Below are 23,014 nucleotides of genomic sequence, written 5' to 3' on the forward strand. Positions count from 1 at the left end.
AATATTCCGCTCGCTCGCCGAGTAAGACCGATGTGTAAGTAATTCGAGTTATTACAATTGTGATATCGCACAACAGTGAAATGATAACAACACATTACTTTGGAGAATTACGCATAACTCATAACATAACCCGACCCGACAGGATACCGAAAGACTGAGCTGTGTTTTATTGGCGCACGATATTACCTATTCTTTAGTAGCAGAAGAGCTTGTGAAAGAGTTCGTCCAGGGAAGTACTGCCACCTTACCAAAAGGAGGCATTCATTATCCTGCATTGCAATCCGCTTTGCCGTCCGCCGCTCAATGCAGGATTATGAATATAGTCTCAGCGTGCAAGCCATCCTGCAATCCTGTACTGCATCCTGCGATACTCCATACGTGGGCCATAGTGCATGAGCAGTTTTCTGCCTGCGCATGGGCCGTTTTATTTATGCCGCCAAACAATAATGCTCAAAGCTCTGAGTGGCACAGCAAACTGTTATGGACAGGCGTGACGCTAACCACTAAGCAACATTAAATGAAATTAATTTCATAAGATTGCTTTGAAAAACCCTTTAAAGGGTTTATTAGGGTCGAAACACAAAACTGCGAATTGCTGCAATGCGATTTCGTGCGACAAGGCATCTCACTGCCACGGTTTGGGTTACCATTCCTTCGACGATCGTCAACCGTACTGAATGTATTTTTTAAACTAGGTAGCGACATGGATCGTAAAAAGTTTTGCACTTGCTGTTTTTGATAAGAAAGTGTAGGAAAAAACACAAAGACGATTAACATTGCAGGAATGCGCGATGCGTCGTGTGAACTCGTAGATTTATGCGATGCGACGTCGCGTCGCACTTTTGGGTTTCGACTGTAAGAAGGTGCTTCTTTAAAACTTGCTTCCATTAAAATTCCTACCATTCGTAAATATATCTTTATGTGTACTGTACAGGTAGGTATTTTGTTTAGAATGTTAGGCAGTACGTACTTCGCAGTCCTTATACCGTATGCATTAATGATTCTAGGCAGTTGATATTCAGGTAGGCCAGTGAGTAAGGATACATAGTTACCATCTATAGTTACCTTATACATAGTTTACACTAACATATTCAATAATCAATTAACTAATAGGTAAACACATTAGCTGAGTTTGTACCGAGGTTTATTAAACGTTGATAAAATAATGTATTGTGTGGTTTATTTCCAGAGTTCGTTATTTAATATTGATAACGGTTGCAATTAGTCAATTTTAACCGATTTAAAAAAACGTGGGATGTGGGCGTGACATTACGTATGAAAACATTTGTGAACCGATTTCGATTATTCTTTTTTGTTGGAAAGGGGGTACCTCTAAACTGCTTCATTGGCCGAACAGTTACCATTCTCGTCTGGCACGCCGAGGTCCCGGGTTCGATTCTCGGCCCGGGAGGAATATTTGTATGAGCTACATTTATTTATCTCGTGAATTTGGGTGTAATTTGTGTTTGTCTATGTGTGTGTCCATGGTATACAGGCGCGATACAGGGTTTCCCTAATGGGGATATGAGTACCTATGTACGTTATTATTATTACCTCAGCAGTGGTCCCATTCTAATTTAAAGAAAATATTCTACCTCTAAGGGGATGAATCGGGTCATTGGATTTCACTCAGTTTCCGTTAACCTGTTTCAATAAAACTTGGCACATAGATTTAATTAAGCAAGCTTTTGAAGTATGTTTCTTTATAAAAAAGTTATAATTATATTATTAATTTTAAATAAGGTTCACTGACTATTAGCCATTAATGAGGTTATGTCTAATGTTAATTGTTATTTTTAATTGTTATTCTGAACTATACTTACCAACGCTTTCAATTTCGCTTATTTGGATAAAATCGAGAATCGATGCAGTCTCGTAAAAACCGAGTTTCTTGAGACTTTTTAAAAAAAGTGTCCATACTTATAGGCTAAGCATTTAGGCTGTCAAAAACATACGATTTTAATTTAGTTCTTTAGAAACTCAACGTATATAAATAAATATAATAATAATTAAATAAATATATATAGCTCGCGCGTGCTCGCGATGGCTATTAATGTCAATCGTGAGATTGTGGCATACAATCGCGTGCACTGAAATAAACGTTCACACATTTTCGAAATTATGTAAACATTAAATATTCCAAAAAAATTATCTCGTGCTGTTTTCAAAAATATGTAATCACGACACCACTTTAAAAAAAGGTATACTTTTATTTCAGATAAAAATAAACAAACTACAGTTAATGAAAAATATATACTCCTGGTGTCGTACATGTATCCATATCATTTTCGTAAACATTTATCTAATGCATATTATGTATTTATAATTTCATTAAAATGTACAGGATTAGGATTGTGAGTTTATCATAATTATGTAACCACTTTTAAAACATTGCATCGTTTTCAAAAATATACATACACAGTAATGTAAACATACCAGCGCCAGTTCTAAACTTTTTTATGTGTATTTTGCTAGTTCGTAATATTTGCCCTGGTTAAAGATTATATATAAAAAAAGTTATTTTCGAAAAAATCTTTATATTTACTTATTTATTGAACAGCACTGTGTCTTCACTATCCATAACCATAGCGCGAATTCGCGAGTGCTCGCGATGGCAATTTTTGGTCGAAATAGGTCGGCAAGATTTCAATTCTCGTCGTCTCGTCTCTCCTCGCCGGTGGAAAAGCACTTGAAGGGTGCTGGTAAAATTACAGGCATATGAGACATGTCAACTTATGTGTCAGGGTGACGGGCGCAATGGCAGTGCCCCTAAGATCTTTGCGATTTAATTGCGTCTAGGCACTTGGTATTATAAAAAAAAAGTCATTATAATTATTTCCAGTAATGTTTGTTTTTTGTGCCTGCTCAAAAGTTCACATGAATGGAGATTTCGATGTTTACGAATTTAGTTGAGGATGTAGCTTCAACTATTGAATTAAAAATTATACCTAATCGAGTAACTCGCTTTATGTATTGCATATTTTTAAAACAGTCTGGCTTCGTTTCCTGCGCTCAATGTTAATAAACTATCACGACACCTAACAGCGGAAATAACGACGAAAAAACAACATCGACATTCCTTACTTACTTACATTCTTTGTGTGCAGGCCTGGGCAACATAACTTGCATGACCGTTGGTTTAGTAAATTTATAAAACTGTTTAATTGGGTATAATTATATACTTGAGCTATGCCGTAATAGCCTCTCAAGCAGAGGCCGTGAGTTCGAATCCCTAAAGGCTGATACATGAAAGCCCTAAAGGCCGATTTACGTTACAACGTGCCGAGTCCGGTCGTCACAGTGCCGTGTCGTATCCACCGTGTGCCGGCCGGGTTTTTTGTTGTTATTTTCCCTTTTTCTCTTGAGTGATAAGGTTGTATTATTAATGCAATTTTCACAACTTGAGTTGGCAGCTATTGCAATTTGACAAATTGAAACTAGAAAACGAAGATGGTGTGTATACCCTGACCGGAGAAAACGACAATCCTAAGGAGAATTTGCCACGCTGTACAAAGATTTAATACATGATGAGAGCATTTTGCTGTCCACTACACTATAGTCCGACGTTGACTACCCACCAGGTGCCCGGCGAATGCATTCTTGCATTCATGACGTGTCGCGATCGGTCCGGGTTGGAACCAGGAAAATATATTCGACGCCGTGCCCCGACCCGGTGTAACATGAAGTTCAAACAAAAGCATATACAAGATATTTGACCCTGTCACGGCCAGTGCACGATCGGAAAACGGCTTGACCCCGGCACGGTGTAACATAAATCAGCCTAACACTTAGTTGAAAATAAAAAAATTACCAAAAAGCCATATTTCAAGTTATCCTACATATGATTAACAAAATCTTATGTACTTAGTCGACTTGTAACGAACCCGAAATGTTGGTTTGTTTGAGAAAATAAGTATACACGATTACAAAAAAATGAAGAGTCCAGGGAAGAATAAATTTTACTCACTTGAGCAGTGTTACGGGCCTGCCGCTGAACGGGGCAGATATTATATAATTTTTTAAATGTACTTTCTATTGCTCCATGTCAATATATTTTTGTCTACAATTCGTTCGGTTCTGTTGGTCTGCTTTAGCTACATTTTCTTATATAATAATCTTAATTACTTTATGTTGAGTTTGATTTTCCCACTACTCCTCAACTACGAGTCAAATAAGAGTTTACAGTTTGAACAAACTGATCTACCCGGTGAGTATGCTCAGCTCTCCAGTACGCGCAGTTTAGTAGCAGCAGACCTAGCTCCTCGTGAAAGAGTTTGTCCAGGGAAGTACTGCCACCTTACCTATTTGTGCCGCCAAGCAATAATGTGAGCATTAATGCGTTCCGGTTTGGAAGGATAAGGATGCTAGTGAAATTACAGGCACATAGGACTTGTCAGTGCCCTAGATTCTTTACGATTTAAAGCTCTGATTGGCACTGCAACTGTTATGGATAGTCGACTCGCTTACCACAAGACTTGTTCGTCCCGTCATTTGGTATTATAAAAAAAAACGGGCGTCGTGGTGGGACACGAGCGCTGACACGTCGAAACTTGTTTGATCGACTGTTGCTTGCTGAAGGCGATCGAGTCGCTCAACATGACTACATTATTACACCTAGTCGACTCGAATTCGGCAGCGAACTACCGTAGACTATACTACACTAGGTAGATTGTCACTGTCGACCATGTGTAAACAAACATTAAACAATATTCACAGCGAATCAGACACTTCTGATTTCAAAATTTCTGTCCGCAACACAGCAATATCTTCGTTATTTAATTCAAATATTTCCATTAAATCGTTTAATACCTTGTTTTGTAAGTTAATCTTTTTTGAGTCACGTCTGTTTTGTTCTCTTAGTCTTTTTATAAGTAACGTTTGCTTGCGTATTAATTTATTTGCTCTGTCGAGGGCCGATTGCATTTTCCTTAAATGATATTTTGGTGATTCTCCGCTTGTACGATCGTCTTCACTGTCGGTGCATTTCTCTTCTGTATCTTCAATTTCTGACGTATGTCCCTGGAAAAATTAAATTTATTTTCTGTTTTTTTTTTCCACATCCCAAAACATGACACTACTCCATAACACTACTTTCTCCGCTCTTTTTCATCAGCTACCAATCGCCACCTACGCGATGATAGAATATTAGTGTTTTTTTATTTATTAAAATTTTTACAACAAGAATATTTATTTATTCCTTTAAACATGGCGGGGCAAGAAAAAAATTAAGTTTTATAATGATGCTATAAAGACGCAACCGCAAACAGTAGTGACAGTAACAAGAAAATCGAAAAGTGAATGCAATTTTAAAATCTACAGAAAAATACTAACCGGCAAGTTCAAAGTAGGTACAGCATCATCAGGTACTCGGCGGCTTTTTCCAGACAAATAAATAATGTGACTTTCAAAGTGCTTTGAACAAATTGTACTAGTCTTCTGAGGAGACCAATCTGTGATTGGCCTACCCGTTGCGATTATCCATTTCTTTTTGATATCTGGGTCAGTTGGGAATCTGTAATCCATTATGAATTGTATAATGTGAATTTGTTACTTTATTTTTTGTTTAGCAAACTTTTTGTTGCTACTTTATTTTTAAAAAAATTAATAAGTTGCCATTACATTTCTTAAAGATAAGAACAAACAAGACAAAAAATAAAATTATTTATAACACAGAAGTTTGGTTCAAACAAGTATAATGTTAAGTCTAAATTCAAAATAATAATAATATTATAAATCCTAAACGAGCAATAATCAAGCAAATGTTAACACGGTCAATATTATCGATAAATTCATTCGTCGACAATGGGACAGCGCTATTGTTTACAATAATGAATTCCATTTTTACCACAAAAACGAGTTACCTGTGATACGATATGCCTGAATTGGCCACATTAGTTTTTCCACTATGGTTTTTACATGTAATCACACAACAATAAGGCATTGGAATACAAAACTCTTCGTTATATTGTGAAAATACAGTATTCCGAGCACAAATACAAGATTCCGAGTTACGACAGTGGAAATCATTCGTTCATACTTAATTTCATTTCATTTACAACTCACTCGTTCGTTGGAAATGTCAAAATATTATTGCCATTAAAATATGTTTGAATTTGCAGGTTTTATATCAATGGAATTGTAAATTAGCATCTTATTTAGGATTAGTACACAATTTACTTAAATGAAAAACCGTTTTAAGCTATTTGAATGACTTTTCAGCTTTCCTTTATTAGAGTAATGGCTATTTTAGAAACATGTATCTTCTTCTACCTGCGCAATTTCTGTTGCATTGCTAGCAACACTGTCTTAACCTCTCCCGAAAAAAGTGAGGAATCGAGCGAGGGTTTAATTAAAATCCTATTTGGGGATTTCTTATTTATTTCACTTAAGTCATCAAAATGTCTGATCTTCCGTATGGACCGCCAGTCCGTGTATCACCTTTGATCAGGGTAAATATTTTCACATAATTTTTTTAACTTCAATTTATAATTATGTAATAGTGTTTTTGAACTAAAATTCCAAGTTCAAATGTGTTATTTTCTTTTTAAATGTCGAGATACAAATGTGTTTTGTAATTTTGTAGATTAAAGTTAAGTGGCCAGTAATTAGATTTTTAAAGTTTCAGAATATAACCTCTTTGTTGTATTTGTAAATTTTTATTTCATAGGGTTGTCTCTTAAAAATTTCTTATAAAAGTACCTATAAGCAATCTCTCTTCAACCTAAAGGGCATACGTAGTAGATACCGTCATAAGTATGTAAATGTACCGTCACATCATCTTCCCATTGTACGTCACACTGCTAGTCACACGTCTCTTTTGAAAAGGTTTAAACCACAGCCCACACTGGCCCAATGCTGGCAACACGCTTTCCAAGGTTTGTTAATCATAATTTTGGTCATTGGTGTGATGAGCTGGCATCTGTAACTCGACGTCTAGGTGGGTGCAAAGTCCTACCAGTGCCACCTAATTTTCTCCAAGGATCTCAGGATCCTCCTGGTTTTGTTGAAGATTTTGGGGGGCGACCTCAGCACTCTAAACTTTGCGCGTAAATTTCGCCCTGTAGCTTGCCACTCTATTAGAATATGTACGGCCAATTCCTCCCCCTCTATTCACACTGCATATAGGGCTGTCTGTGATACTTAAATTGAAAAGATGTTTATTACATTGTCCACAACCCGTTACAACAGCAGTTAGAACACATAGTCTTTTGAGTTTAAGACGTTTATGGTAAAGACAGGCATTGAGTGTGCACCACAACCTAAGTGAATCTAAAATAATATACACAAAAACATAATGCGTGCACTACCATAATATTCTTAACAATAAACACCTTTTAATAAACTTTAAACTAAGAACTGATAGAGGTAATTGCATATTGATTGGTACAATATACGCTATTCTAGTAAAATTACCAGAGGCCAGAGAATTAAAAAAGAAAACATTGTGAATTCCATTGTAACGGCTTGTATTTTGTTTCAAATTTGCATGCATTGAAAGTTAATTTGTTACTATTAATGATTATGATTTTTTAACAACAATTTAATACGTATATTTAATTATTTAATTCCAGTTTGGTCGTTGGTCGTTACTCACAGTGGGCATTGCCTATGGAGCGTTCCATCAGAATAGACTGTCCAGAAAGGAAGCTAAGTTCCGTGAAATTCAGGCCAAGGAGAAGGTTATCAAAGATGCTAAGTTGAAGGAGGAGAAGGCTATTGCTGCTGCTGGTACGTAAATTACTCGATGTCCATTTACTGGGCAAATTATGTATCAGTTTGTGTGAAAATAAACTGTATTGCTTATAGCAGTTCATTTGGGAGAACGTTTGCCACATGTTGTTGCTTAGGATACTGCTCAAGTGAAAAATTGGCAGTACTTGCTTTTGAATGTTACTGTTGTTGGCTAAGCTACAGATGTAAGGGCTTGATTCCCACTGGAGGCCTTCACTGAGTCTTTTCAAATCATGTGCAGTTTAGCTGACTGATTATCATCTGTTTAACCATGAAACTAATAACGAAATTTGTGTCTGGCCTAAAAGTGCTCCCGTAAGTAAACACCACACTTATGGACAAAGTAATTCATTAAACCTGTCAATAAAAGCTATCCGTCCACGTAATCTGAGATTTTTTGTGAAACAAACCCACCAGTTTTTATTATGGTTATTGACACGATCATTATTATTAATATTAGGGTGGTTTCATTTAGGGTTTGTGTGTTAGGCCCCTCATCACTGCAACTATTAACTGATCTATTGTGATCACCACTAATTACAGTTCGGAGCTGAAGGACTTTTCTGGCTCTGACATGTCCTATGGGTGTGGCCTGTGCCTACCCAGTATGGACCTTCTTACGCCCATTAAAGGGCAGCACTGACTGAGGAGATGCACAGGAGTTTCATCTGCCTTGTGGCAGAATCTGCAGAACCTCATTCTCTGTTTTCTTTATACCCAATTTTTGACTTGTGCTTGTTCAAGCCACAATGTCCACGGCCATACTGCGCCATAGTGTATTATCTAGTGAGAGATTTTAGAGCCTTCTTCACAACAGTCTTTCCCAAAGCTTTTTTCGTTGTTTATTTAGTTTTTTCACTATGTCATTTTTAGTAACAAATGTATGAATTAGCATGGATAATTATCGGATACATAGCGGATAATTATCAAAGAAAATAAATATTTAGAAAATTCCGAACACTGCATTCCGTCCGAACATCTTTACAATAAAAAGAAAAAGATATTTCGCAGGGTGGAGTTGAAGTGAAACTTCTTATAGTTTTTTTGATCGCCTCAAGCCGATTCCACCTTAATAAGTGTGGTGATCCCCTTACTCTCGTGCTCAGAAATGAACGTATTGGAATAATAGATAATTAATCCTTAATTTCTTTTAATGATTTCAGCTGAAATCAAGGCCCTAGAAGAGATGGTAAGCGGCCCCAAGAAGTAAACAATTTAGCTGTTAAGAGAATAAGAAGCACGGCCACCTCGGATGTTGCCTGTGATAAAAATACATCATGTGTTTAAATGGCAATATTATTCCATCTAAAAATTTGTAAAATAAATAATTGTTTTATTTAATAAAAATCGTTTAGTATGTAAAAGGTTTTGTTTTTATTTTTTAGTTTGCAGAGACACCAGCTTGTCTGTGATAACATTTATAACACTTATAACAAGTAAGTAGTTTACTCGTCAAAGACGCTGTCAGTTACAATATACTCGGTACTCGGTGTACTCGGCCCTTTTTTTTTACTATCCGTACTCGGCCGAATAACTCAGATCATGAGAAGAGTACTCGGTTAAAATAAAGCATTACAGATATGGACAATAAAATAAAACCAACAATATATTTAAAAAAATCAAGAGAGATTTATTACTAGAAATTCTAGACAATTGTAACATTTTGTAGCAATTTAGTAATTTAAAACGAAAGTTTACATTATTAATATTTAAAATTTAACAAAGGCAAGTTATGATGTAGGAATACAAGGCTTTCTGCGCGTTCAGGTAATACTCTGTTCCTTTTTTCTTCATACACATTACCCGCTTCGGAAAATAACTGCTCGCTATGCACAGTGCTTGCACATAAAAACACTCGTGCTAACTGTGCCAGTTTTGGATATTTTGTTTTATGCTCGGCCCACCATTGGAAACGACTCTGCTCTCGCGCGTTGCAACATGTACCGAGTTGAACCGAGTAACTCAGCTCGGCAAAAATGTTAAACCGAGTAATATTCGGTACCTACTCGGTTACTCGGTAAAACTTGTATTCGGCGCATCTCTACAATATATCCGTGATGTTGGTATAAAAATATAAATATGTGAGTATGGCGTTAAACCTGGTAGGCCAATGGTTTGTGAGACCGTGGGTTCAATTCCGGACTTGCACAACTGAGTATTCGAAATTTAAGTGTGAAATTTAATTTGAAATTTACTATGACTTCGGTGAAGGCATTGTGATGAAAACAACTACCCTCGGAAAACGTGTTCAGTTTCCAACCCGATTTCGGCCAGCGTGACGGAGTATGGCCTAAACTCTCGCCCGAGTAGACCCGTGCTCAGAAGTGGGAAATATAAATGGCCGCTTGTTGCGTTTTTAAAATTTTTTATTTAAAGAATTATCATGTAGAAGATAAAAATTATTTTTAATTGATCATGTTAATGCTGTGGCAACCCTTTCGCTCGACACTTTCATTTTTGAAAATCATACGTGCTTTGAGGTTTATCGTATTCATAAGATTATATTATTTTAGTTAGTAATATAAAAGTCTAGTCTAGTCGAATCTAGTAATTATCGAAAATGGTTTTGAGACTTAAGCCCTTTGCTTCCGAGTGAAAACGTGTGCGCATGGTGTATGCAATACACGACTTTATTACTACAAGTATAAAATTTACGAGAGCGACTTTAGTCTTGAGTACTCTTCACGTCAGGATTAAAAGCCAAAAAATCCTCGAAGTTATAGACAAAGCGTCTTACTGACGATTTAAGTCCTACGTCGCGTCACTAAAATGATCCAAACACAAACACACAATGCGGGAAAATAATATGGCGCCACCGTTTATGCGGAAAAGGCATGGACCTAAAACCAACCGTGATTATAAAACGCAACATTTTCGTAATTAAAATTATCCACACATAAGCACTTTTTTATTGCATTACAACGAGGTTTTCGGTGCAGGAAAACTTCGTGAGGAAAATTTAAATTAAGTTCCCAAACCGCATAGGACCGTTGTAGGAACTACAGTCCACACCCTTTCATTGTGGGAGAAGACCTGTGCCGAGCAGTGGGACTATAATATACAGCTAGCAATTTTTACATTTGTCTAGGTGTAATATACATATTAGTTTCATATGGCATTTATTGCTGTCACACCAAGATTGCCTGGAAGAGATTACTACATAGCAATAAGACCGTTTGTTATACTCAAGACTTTTATTTACGTACTTAATTAATTAAACAATCTTTTGCCCTCTCTGAAACCACAAATGCGCAAACGCATCAAAAAATGTAATTTACATTTCCCACCGAAAGGACAGTCTAAAACAAAAATACCATAAAATAGAATTCTAACAAATTCAAAAGCGTCTACACCGTCACTCGTTTCAAGTTTAAAATCGACGCCTGCGCAATGTCAATTTGACGGCGTCGATCGTCTATAAAACGTTTAAAAATATCATCCGCCGCCGATCTGAAATACCGGGTGTTTGTGAAATCAATGGCAAAATCTCAGAAAGAAACGCTGAAAATGCTGTTTGTTTAAAAAGGAGGCCATAATTGTAAACAAATATGGCTTATTTTATGTTGACAGCAAACATCTGTAAGCATAAAATAAGAACTAAGCTTTAACAAGAAGAGTTTAGATTTCTATTTTAATTGTGTTTTTTTTTATAATATCAAGTGACGGGACGAACAAGTCGTGTGCCTGGTGGAAAGCTGCACGCTTGTCCATAACAGTTGCAGTGCCACTCAGAGCTTTAAATCGTAAAGATCTGAGGGGCACTGACACTAAAGAACCTGCTGTTTTTCGTCTCATATAATATCCATATCGACTCATCCGTAGAACAAAGACCTATGTGCAAGACTACTTGTTCTCAGGACATAGTACATTTCGTTCGTTCTTCTTCGCTGTGGATGTCAGATCGAGGGTTGTTCGATTTTATATTTCCGAAATGAAATAAAATATATAAATTCTCAAAACACCTTTACGTAGGCCTTAGTTTGAATAAGGAAATTATTCTCGTAACGTACATAATCTCTTTTCGCTATATAATCACATCGGACTCTGTTCTTCGGATGAGTCGATATAGTATTAGTAACAAAATACTTACAAACTATGTTAATATAAATCATTTAAACATTGACGTGCACCCATTGATATTGGGCCCATTGGGCCCATCGTTCCACATAAACGAAAGCTACAGTCAATAGCAAAGTCAAAATAATCAATTATTCCATAGGTACCATTTTTACACTTGAAAACGTCACTACGCTGACTTCCCTGAGAAGAACGAGCAAGAAACTCTAGGGATTGCTCTTTTCTATTAATAAACTTAAATGCTATGAAATACTTACACTTTGAATCAAATTTGTGTGGAATCTGGAGCCATGTCGTCTTTCGATACATATTTATCTTACACGTAGTCTCCAATTTTGTAATATGACTTTTCAATAAAAAAAAATTTGAATGTAGTTTTTAAACTTAGGAAATCCGGAATCTTATTGTAAAAACGTATACAGTTATCCATAACAATCCTTTACCTTGGTTAAACGAAATCGTGGTACCATGAGTTTGGACTTAGCACTAAGGTTATTATTATGGATATCTTCTTTCTTATAGAAATTATGTATATTTTTACGGGCGTATAAAATATTTCAGTAAATGTACTGTGATGCCACAGTCATGATACCAGTCTCCTTAAACTTTTCTCTGAGAGAAACCCGAGAACTTCAACGGTACACAGAACGAATCGCTCGTTTTTGCAATACAAATATGGTTTGAATGTCTGCCATTGGCGCTGCCCTGCACTCTGCGCATAAGGGATGCTACTCGCTTCAAATTGAAGCCATAAAAATTGAAACCACAGTGAAAAGCAAAGTCACATAATCAATTATTCCATAGGTAAACACTACGCTGACTTCCCTGAGAAGAACGAGCAAGAATCACTAGGGATTGCTGTTTTCAAATAAACTTAAATGCTATGGAATACACTTTCAATCATTTGTGTGGAATCTAGACTAAAGTTGTTTTTTCCATACATCTTTATCTAACACTTAGCGCCCAGTTCATGTACATTAATGTCGAATCTGAATTCTATTTACTAGGCAACAACATTCAAATTCCTCTGAATAGTACAACCGCGCGGCCACGGCGATAGGGGCAATCTAACCTGCCAGCTATCATCATAGCCAGGACGATATTGGGTCTGACCTAACCTTGCGCACCAATGTTGCACACCTTTTGCGCGTCATTGTGTAGAAGCAATCAGTGCATGCCGCCGCGAACATACCCGAGGCGCTGCAGCAGCGGGGCAGTTTACGTCTCTTATGGAGAATCTATATATAAACTCTATATTAGTGTGGAGTAGCTTCTTGTGTAAGAGTTCGTCCAAGAAAGTACCACCACCTTACCTATTTCTGCAGGCAAGTAGTAATAATATGAGTAACTATTGGGTACTGCGTTTTGGTTTTGATTTTCCTCGTCGTGCCACGAGTGCGGCGCTGCGGATGACACCGCGCAGCACACCCTAGAGGTGTGCAGCCGGTGGGATGAGCAGCGCCGTACCCTGACGGGGACAATAGGGCAGGACCTCTCGTTGCCGAATGTGGTTGCCGCCATGCTCGGTAGCGAGGAGTCCTGGGAGGCGGTGGCCTCCTTTTGCGTAGGACCTCCTTCTGGACAGGGACTCCGGAGCCTGCATTGCACGGCCTCACTCGTCTGGGGGGCGGGTCGGAGGACAACTGACCTGCCCCTCAGTTGGCGCGGGAGCCTTGGCGCAAGCTAGGGCGGCCGGGCGGCGTCGTGGTGAATGTGCACCGACCCCACGGCGCCGACTCAACCGGCGGGCGGTAGGTAAACCCGGGGGGGTTTTAACCTAACTAACCACTGAGTCTCCCTGGGCTCAGGGGTATCTATAAAGATTTCCCCCCAGTAAAAAAAAGGGTGCTGGTGACACAGGCACATGGGATTTTATTTCATTTTAACTTTTCGGAAGACCAACGGCTATCTTACAAAGTAAAAACCGAAATAATAATGTAAAACCAATTATAGGTCCTCATCGAAAGACATACATTAAGTAAATATGCATTCAATTATAAATATATAACTACTAACTATATTATATTCATTTTCGCAACACTTACCAATTACGCAAAAAAAAAGACAAACTACTAATAATACGCGTCATCGGTGCAACATTAGTGTTAAAAAGGCCAATATCAACCTGCTTGGACAATTCATTACAGCTATTACTCACACGTAAGAGAAATGCATTCCGCCGAAAATTCGTAGAGGCCACAGGTATGCACAAAAGTGAATTAAACCTAAGGAACTTTGTAGGGGCTCTAAGAGAAATCTTGGACACGAGTGCCGGGGAGTCCACGGCACCTGAAGCAATTTTTCGCAAAAATACTAGGTCTGCTACTGACGTCGGATTTTACAACTTGCGTTCTAGGGTGACGGCCGCAGTGGCAGGGACCCTAAGATCAGGCGGTGGCCTCCTTTTGCGCAGAGGTTAAGTCGCAAAAGGAGGCCGCGGAGCGGGTGCGCGAGGACGCGGCGGACGCGCACCCGCTTCGGCGCAGACGTACGGGGAGAAGGCGAAGGCAGTTCGCTGCTCGCCTGATTCCCTAGCGAGACCAGCGGGCTCTGGACAGGGACTCTGGAGCCTGCATTGCACGGCCTCACTCGTCTGGGGGACGGGTCGGAGGACAACCGACTCGCCCCTCCGTTGGCGCGGGAGCCCTGGCGTAAGCTAGGGCGGCCGGGCGGCGTCGTGGTGAATGTTCACTGATCCCACGGCGCCGACTCAACCGGCGAGAGGGAAACCCGGGGGGTTTTAGTGGGGTAGGCTCTCCAGTCTGGAGGGAGAGTCCCCACATAACCCCTGAGTCTCCCTGGGCTCAGGGGTATCCATAAAGATTTCCCCGGTCAAAAAAAAAAAGGTCCCTAAGATCTTTACGATTTAAAGCCCTGGTAGTGCAAATGTTAAGGACAGGTGTGTCTCCTACCTACAGGGCTCTGACGCAAATATTTCTTATTTTACACCCTGTAAATGTATTAAAGCCCAACATAAACATCACTACAATAGCCAAATGAAATACGAGTTAGTTGTGTGTAGATTTATAACCGTTAAATGTTACCACTTCTGTTGGTTTATTTTTATTTGAAACACGTTTTAAGATTACATAACCATTACAGTATCTATGTATAGACAGGCGAGCCTGTTCTTTCTATGTGGTAGACGGAGATTATGGATCTCTGTCTGGTAGTAACTTCCCATTGGTGGAGATTCTTTTGGATGGTTACTTGACTAATGTAAGCGTCAGGGATTTATAAGCGGTTGCATCGTTGCAATCGCGCATTTGTATCGATGCAGTCGCACGCTTATATCGCTGTTAGAAGTCACCGTGTGTACTATTGTAAGTTTTGTTTACAGGAACGGCACTAAGACCTGGGCAAGCAAGACCGTACAGGAACTTTTTTTGTGTAATATCAAGTGACGGGACGAAAAGTCGTGCGCTTGGTGGTAAGCGACACGCGTGTCCGTAACAGATGCTACTACTCAATTAACATGGAAATGTACCAAGTGATTTGTCTACGTATTTTGTTTGGCAAGATACAAACGTATTCAAAATGTCATATCCAGTGAAATATTAAAATTATTTGGACTTATGCCAGTTTATTACGTAACTCGATAAGTCGCATCCAGACGCACCCTCGGTCTAATAAGTATACCTCCGGTATGCCTTTGCGTGAATGACATTAGAATGAACATTAGGTAGGTTATTAGGTACTTGGGGTACACTCCGCATATTAGGTTGGTGCAGCAAGCGAGCAGCTAGCTAGATACAGATGAAGATTGAAAATCAGCAATGCTGAATCTTTAACCTTTTTGTCTACATCACTCAATTGTATTTGATTTTTTATAATACCCAGTGACTGGGCCATGACGGGGCGAACAAGTTGTGCGCCTTGCGGTAAGCGACAACAGCTGCAGTGCTGCACAGAGCTTTAAATCGCAAAGATCTTAGGGCACTGCCACTGCGCCCGTCACCCTGAGACATAAGTTAATAAGTCCCTTTAAAACCGGAACGCAATAATGCGCACATTACTGCTTGACCGCAGAAATAGGTAAATTGGCACTCTGTGTCCTGACAACGGATGTGCCTGTAATTTCATTCCCTTACATTACTGCGTTCCGGTTTCGAAGAGGTAAGGTGGCAGATACACAGTCAAAGGTTTCAAACTTATAATTCCCCTCTTTCATTACTTTAAGAGAATATAATAAATCGACACATCCGTAGAACAAAGGTCTATGTGTAAGACTACTTGTTCTCAGGACATAGTACATTTCGTTCGTTCTTCTTCGCTGTGGATGTCAGATCGATCTTTGTTCGATTTTATATTTCCGAAACGAAGTAAGATATATAAATTCTCAAAATACCTTTACATAGGACCTAGTTTGAATAACGAAATTGTTCTCGTAACGTACTTATTCTCTTTTCGCTATATAATCACATCGGACTCTGTTCTTCGGATGAGTCGAAATAGTTCGTTTTCGATATCAGTTTTACTGGAATACTAACCTGAAAACCCCTCACAGTGCCTAATGTTGAACTGAACAAGGTCATAGAAACAAAATCTGGAAACCATTCCATTTCCTCTAATATAAACTAATAAAAATGTCGAAATAATAGTTAAACAAAGTAACGATTTCAAACAACTCTATTTATATACTTCTATATTAATAAGACTGAAAAACCAGTGTGTTTGCATGTTAACATATACCATAGATTTAGTTAGCAGTAGAGCTCCTTGTTAGAGATTGTTCTGCCATCTTGCCTATTTCTGCCAAGAAGTAATAATATGAGTAATGCAGCGTTCCAGCTTTTAAGGGTGCTGGTGATATTACAGGTATATGGGTCTTGTCAACTATTGTGTCAGGGTGACGCAATACAGTGCCCCTCAGTTATTGTGATTTAAAGTTCTGTTTGACGCTGCAGCTGTTATGAACAGGCGTGTTGCTTGATATTTATAAAATTGATTGGAACAATAAAATATCGATGAAATTTTTCGACGCACTCTTTCACAAGGAGCTCTACTGTTACAAATAACAATAGATTCGCCAATGCTCATGTAGATGGATTTGCCGTCATCATGATTGTTAAAGATTCAGCAAACTGAACTTCTCTTCTTTATTCTTCCTTTGATATCCTTATTGTAAAATAAAACTTCCTTAATCTGAAGTGGACTGTATATTCATATTTGTCGACTTACAAAACAAGTAACAACTAAATGTGACAAGTGAGAGTGCTTGAAAGTGATTGATTCGAATGACAATTATCGCTTATATTTATACCGGTACGGTGTCTCCCACATCGTACCGGTCCTATCAATGGGTCGCTACGCCGCTCGGCCAATCAGAGCTCCTGAATTATTCATTCTCCTCTGAACTCTAGTTCTGACCGGCCAGGCGCGTACGGCCGTCCGTAACAATGATCATGACGAAATCATGATGAAAGAGAGCGGCAACCTTGATGCGCACAGTGCTAACGGTACCGTGAAATAATCTAATATAATAATATTAATAATATAATAATCACTAGGTAAACCCTGTATCGCGGGCCACGGACACACACATAGACAACCACAAATTACACCCAAACTCACGAGAGAAATAAATGTAGGCCATACAAATATTTCTCCCGGCCTGGGAATCGAAACCGGGACCTTTGAGCGGCAGTCCAGTATGGTAACCGTTCGGCCAGAGAGGCAGTTTAATATTGAAATTGTTTAATAATATTTCAGCTAAGAATCGTTAACGTAAGTTCCGATAAGTCGAATACGGTAATTAATTTTCATCATCAATCCTTTTGTACGTCCCTGTTGGGCACGGGTCTCTTTTCAGACGAGGGTTTAGGCCATAGTCCGTCACACTGGCCCAATGCGGGTTGGGGACGCGACGGGTCGTGAACCTTCTTCAACGTACACGTTTCGTCAAAATTTCCTTCATCGAAAAGCTTAACATAAATTCCGAGAAACTCAGAGGTGCGAGCCGCGGATTCGAACTCACGATCCTCTGTTTGAGTGGTAGTAGGTCAAACCATTAGGCTACCACGGCTTCTACTACTAATAAAAAAAAAAACTAATTGTAACTGTTTTTAAAAGAGAATATTGTACTCTTTTTTTTGCTGTTTAAAACGGTTATTTGACCATTTGTCACTTCTTTGCGTGTCGACGAAGTATAGGTCCCCGCGTGTGCAGATATAGGGGCATGTACGATAAGCCAAAAGATAGTGCCATAGTCTAGGGAGAGACAACACAAATACATGCTCTCTCCGAGCTATAACCATACCTGTGCATGCACTCCGTGTTTCGGCCGACTTGGGTCCGTAATATATTTAGAGTTAGGTGATGCCGTGGAGTATCTCTCCTTCCAGACATTTAAACGATTTCTTTAATGAAGTTATCCTGACTCTTTAGCCTCTGGATTACCAGCACGTGATAGCGTAAGGGTGAAAGGGTTGGAACCCTAACGAGCCGTGACCACGGCTAAAATAAAAGGCTAAAAAAAGTAGAAGGCTGTAAAGATAAAGGTATCAGGTACAACAGCATACACACTTACACTCCCTTATAGTAACAAACTACAAAATATATATATAATATAAATACCCCAAAAGGCGGAGTAATACAGAATTACCAGGTTTAAGTGGTATTAAAATTGACATGATTTTGATTAACTGGTAAAAGGTATCTAAATTCGCGGTTAACAAAATTAATAACTGTCATTTTTAAATTTACTGTCATAAAATAGTAACGTTCGCTACGGCGATTGCGTAGTGAGTGACGATGAAACAAACCAAAATCAGAATGGCGAAATAAATAAATCAAAGTACGATTCAGTTAAAAGTGACTAGATATCTTTTGCAACTCAATTATGAGACTGAAAATCTGTTCAAAATCGTCAAGTAACCTCACGCGTCAACTCATACACACCCACGCATACACACACACATAAAATTTCTTTTAGTTATCATTTAGATATAAATTATATATTTCCTCAATATAGTCAATACCATTAACATGACATCCTAGGGGTTGGGTGTCGGAGACCCATATTACAAGTTCTGCTTAGTTTGGGTTCCAGTCTCCCACAATCCATTAATCTAAGCGTATGTAATAATATGTTCTATACTTACTGTAATATAACTTTGTTTTGTATTGTGGAGATAAATAAATATATTACAATTATTATTCAAAATTTAAGAACGAGTAGCCAGAAACTGGAGAAAAGGCGATAAAAAGGTGGGACGATGTAAGGAGGTCACATCGACACAAGGGGTGCCGCGGGTCTGTCTCTTTTTTTAAGCTCTCCAGGGAGCCAGCCACGTCTCTGCGGACGTCCGGATGGGCAACACCAGCCAGCGGATACTCACGATACTTCATTTCCTGAACACTGGACCAAACTTCACGTATACACTAAATCCCCTATACGTATATTTATAGTTCTCTTTTTTCTTAGTTATGTTAAACTAACCAATATGGATGAATAATCCGAAATAAAGTGTTTAAATTAGAATTATTTCCTGGTCTATTAAATAAATTAGTGTGCAACGGACAAAGTCGCAAAAAACAAGTTGGTAATTCATAACAATAGCAGTGTAAGTAAATTAATTGCAAAATTAATGATGCTGTTAAAAAACTACAAAGGAACATACGTTGTTTGTTTTACAAAGTTGAACATTGCAGTTTCTTAATTTAGGTAACAAAAAATAGAGAGAGAGTTGCTAGCGACTGGTGCTACGCGGTATCATAAGTGTCATACATTCACATCTGCAAAAAGAATAAGTTCACAAAAGATGTTTAAAGATTTCTCAAACAAAATTGGCCTATAACTTTTTTATGCTTAAGTGTCGATAATAATTCAAATTTTTTCCGTATTAATACGGTTCATTTGCTTGAGTCGAGCGATAGGGATACTGGCTATATTTCAAAATATTTTTTTTTACAAACGAAATTTAAGTTATTTGAAAAATGTATATCGCACTATTTACTTCAGTTGGTATAAAAATAAATAATTGGTATATGTAAAGGACCTATTGAATACGGTTTTCTTATAAAATTTCGAGGTAAATGTGTGTTTTTTTTTGTGAATATCCTCAACTTTCCTATATGTTTTCCATAGTGATTGATTCGAGGCATTGATGGCATTCGAGGTTGTATCTAGACTCTCAAATAAGAGACTTTTATTTGATAAAAGCGCTTTTACGGCTTCGAGTTTGCTAATTTTAAATCATATCTGTTGAGTGTCGATAGTGTTAATGTACAGATTTTGTAAGTGGTTTTCAGTGGCTAGCCATCGAGCTACTATTCAACTGCATTACATTTTTTTTGTTATTCCGCTCTTCAATGGTGAGCGATACTTAGATTTCGAGTCGATGGCACGTCGATGAGAAGCCAAGAACATCGAAATCGGACGTTGATAAAGCTACTACGAAAAGCCATTTTGACAGGATTTTGACAACGTGTAGCGGACATCACTACCTCAACACGTCATACGATATATGAAGCAACGATCATCGTTTTAGCTTCGTATCGGACCCGGTAGTAACGACGAATCGAAGATCGTGATTTGACACAAGTAGTTGCGGACACCTTACTCCGAAACGCCAAATGAGAACTTCCGTCTCGTATTTTGACATTATTTTCATCTTAAAACTGACATAAAACCAACGGTAGCTCGAGCGTTATCGTTTGTACATCGTTTGTGTAAAAAATCGTGAATACTGTTAGTTGTCGAGGCTCTCGGATAAGAAATACGTGAAGATGAAGTAGAGAGACGACGTCAAAGGAATGGCAGTTTCTCGGTATCGCTTACTGATGGCAAAGTTGTAAGCCATTACCGGCTCGCAATGCAATGCAAAAATGCTGCAAAGTTATGGAAACTCTACGTAAGACATTGAAATTAAAAATATATCAGATTACAAAAAATAATCTTACGCGTAGAAGAAATGTTGACATAGACAGTGGGCATTCTCACTTCGTTAGGTTCTGGCACTGCAGCAAAGTTATGAAAAATTACTATTAATTATTATTAAGTAGTAAGTTACTAAATATGTATGAGTAAGACATTAAAATGAGAAATGTGACAGATTTTAAAATAAATAGATGAAAACTATTGATGAAACAACTTACGAGGCACAACTTGCTGTGCAGAGAATGACTGTCGCTGCGAATGCCCAGTCGATGGATTATCTAGACATATAAAATTAAGTTAGCAAATAAATATTTAATTTTTACCTAGATTATATATTTTTAGACTCAGAACGGTATTGATGATTATGTTTTATTGTATTTAACAATGATTACAAATCAAAAATCTGGAGACTGTCGTCAGACTCTGACTTCACTTCTCCATCGTTACTTTCCAAAAAAATGAGGTAAGGAGAATCAGCATTGTTTGGCTCCTGGAAATTAAAAATAAACATATATTGGTATACCTAATGAAGCTACAAATGAACTTGATGACAAACATAACATTCACATCATGACAAACAAAAAATTACTAATAATTACACATAATTTACTATAATGAAAATGAAACTGCAAATATAAAATACCACACAACCTTTTTGGTTACGGCTTCCATATCAGGCAAGCCATAACCCTCATCCATAATATTCAGGATCTGATGATCCTGCCGTGTCAGTTGATCATTCGAGGGACCGCCACCCGTGGCACTGGCCGAGCGGCTTGCTACAGCTGCAGCTTTTTTGGCCAGATATTTTTTTGTCTGACCACACCTACAAAGACAAGGGAGTGAGACATTGTTTCATTTTATAATACTGGTATGGAATTCTAAAGATAATTAATTAAAAATAAATTAAAATAATTGCATAATCCAAAAACATGTCCACGATAACAATTAAAGAAATGCCAATAAGTTGACTATCTATGACTAAGTACTGACTTACCTTTTGCCACTGTTTGGTAGTTTTTACTGCTCCTCCAACGGCATTAAGGAGGTTTGTACCATCTGCCCATAAAGTTTTGCCCATTATCCTCCCCTCAATTGGCCGTTGGAGACGGTTCCTGGCCAAATGCAAATGGTCGCTCATGAAATCGATTAATAATTTTATCTGGTCGGCAGTGGCGCTGGAGGTCATTTCAGGGACTATCGTACTAAAGGAGAACACATGAGAATATCAATCAAGGTTTTAAATACGAATTACTTCTGAATCAAAATATTTACGTGAACGCAAGATTTCTTTGTGAAAATGTTTATCTCTTATTATCATCAACCTTTTTATAAGTTTGACTGCTGGGCACGCGTCTCCTCTAAGAAGAGGGTTTAGGGCCTAAACTTTAGGCCATAGTCCGCGACCCTGGCCCAATGCAGGTAGGGAGTTCACACGTTTGCCGAGGGCTGTGAATTTCTTCAACGTGGTGATTTCATCACGATGTTTTCCTTCACCTAAGAGCTCACGGTAAATTTTAAATTAAATTTCGCACATACGTAAATTATGTGAAACTCAAAGGCAAGCCCGGATTCCAACTCACGGTCTCTTCTATAATTACGTATAAATTCCTTATGTAGTTATTTTTTAGATTATTTCCTCTTAGGAACTCTGTTTTTAAAACAATTTTTAAAAACTAATTAAATTTTTGTATCAACAGTCAGTAAAACGGATACTTCTTTTTTTTTTAAGTAGTTTTAACGGCTTTGGCATAATGCCATACAGCCTATTCTTCATTTTGGTTTCACTTTGTAAATTATGTTTCTGTAAATATGGCCGCCACAAAGAGGATAGGCAATTTGACGCGGCGTGATTGGATTGACTCGGGATTCCTTAAAACGGACCGATACGGGTATTTTAGTTCGAGATTCGTATAATTTCGCGTTTTAATCTTCGATTAAGGCACAATATATCCTATTCCACTTTAAACTAGATTTCACAAAATAATTGAAAGTCAAAATAAAAACGACACTTTTCCCTCCAAAAGGTCCAGAGCGAATACGGATACTTCTGACATTAACGTTGACATTGAGAGTCACAAATTTAAAATAGCAAGTGACTCTAAAAAAAATACGATACATGAAGTATCATGCTTTAATTATATCCAAAATTAAATTGAAGAGTTAGTGATTCACTTAAATCACTCACTAAAGGCTCATTTAGATGGAGAGAGTTTCTCGCACGCTTCGTGACGAAAACTCGTAGGCGATCATCGTAAGCAATAATCGCCATAAGATTATCGTATCATAATGTTTACATTCAGGTAAGAACTAAAATCTCGCCTA

General features: G+C 38.1%; 2 protein-coding genes across 2 annotated transcripts; one reads left to right on the plus strand and one right to left on the minus strand.

Annotated features, from left to right (window-relative positions):
* Nucleotides 1-4,540: 4,540 nt before the first annotated feature.
* On the minus strand, nt 4,541-5,523 carry LOC113229070 (THAP domain-containing protein 3-like). The gene is made up of 2 exons (XM_026462559.1): nt 5,332-5,523; nt 4,541-5,019 (listed from the first exon to the last, which is right to left on the minus strand). The coding sequence occupies exons 1-2, from the start codon at nt 5,521-5,523 to the stop codon at nt 4,711-4,713; spliced, it is 501 nt and encodes a 166-aa protein (XP_026318344.1). The 3' UTR covers nt 4,541-4,710.
* A 781-nt stretch (nt 5,524-6,304) lies between these two features.
* Nucleotides 6,305-9,095, plus strand: LOC113229074 (ATP synthase subunit e, mitochondrial). Its single transcript, XM_026462563.1, has 3 exons — nt 6,305-6,449; nt 7,572-7,728; nt 8,895-9,095. The coding sequence occupies exons 1-3, from the start codon at nt 6,399-6,401 to the stop codon at nt 8,939-8,941; spliced, it is 255 nt and encodes an 84-aa protein (XP_026318348.1). The 5' UTR covers nt 6,305-6,398; the 3' UTR covers nt 8,942-9,095.
* Nucleotides 9,096-23,014: the final 13,919 nt, after the last annotated feature.

The sequence above is a fragment of the Hyposmocoma kahamanoa genome, unplaced genomic scaffold (genome assembly GCF_003589595.1).
Source record: "Hyposmocoma kahamanoa isolate Upper Pololo Valley unplaced genomic scaffold, ASM358959v1 272, whole genome shotgun sequence".
NCBI lineage: Eukaryota > Metazoa > Arthropoda > Insecta > Lepidoptera > Cosmopterigidae > Hyposmocoma > Hyposmocoma kahamanoa.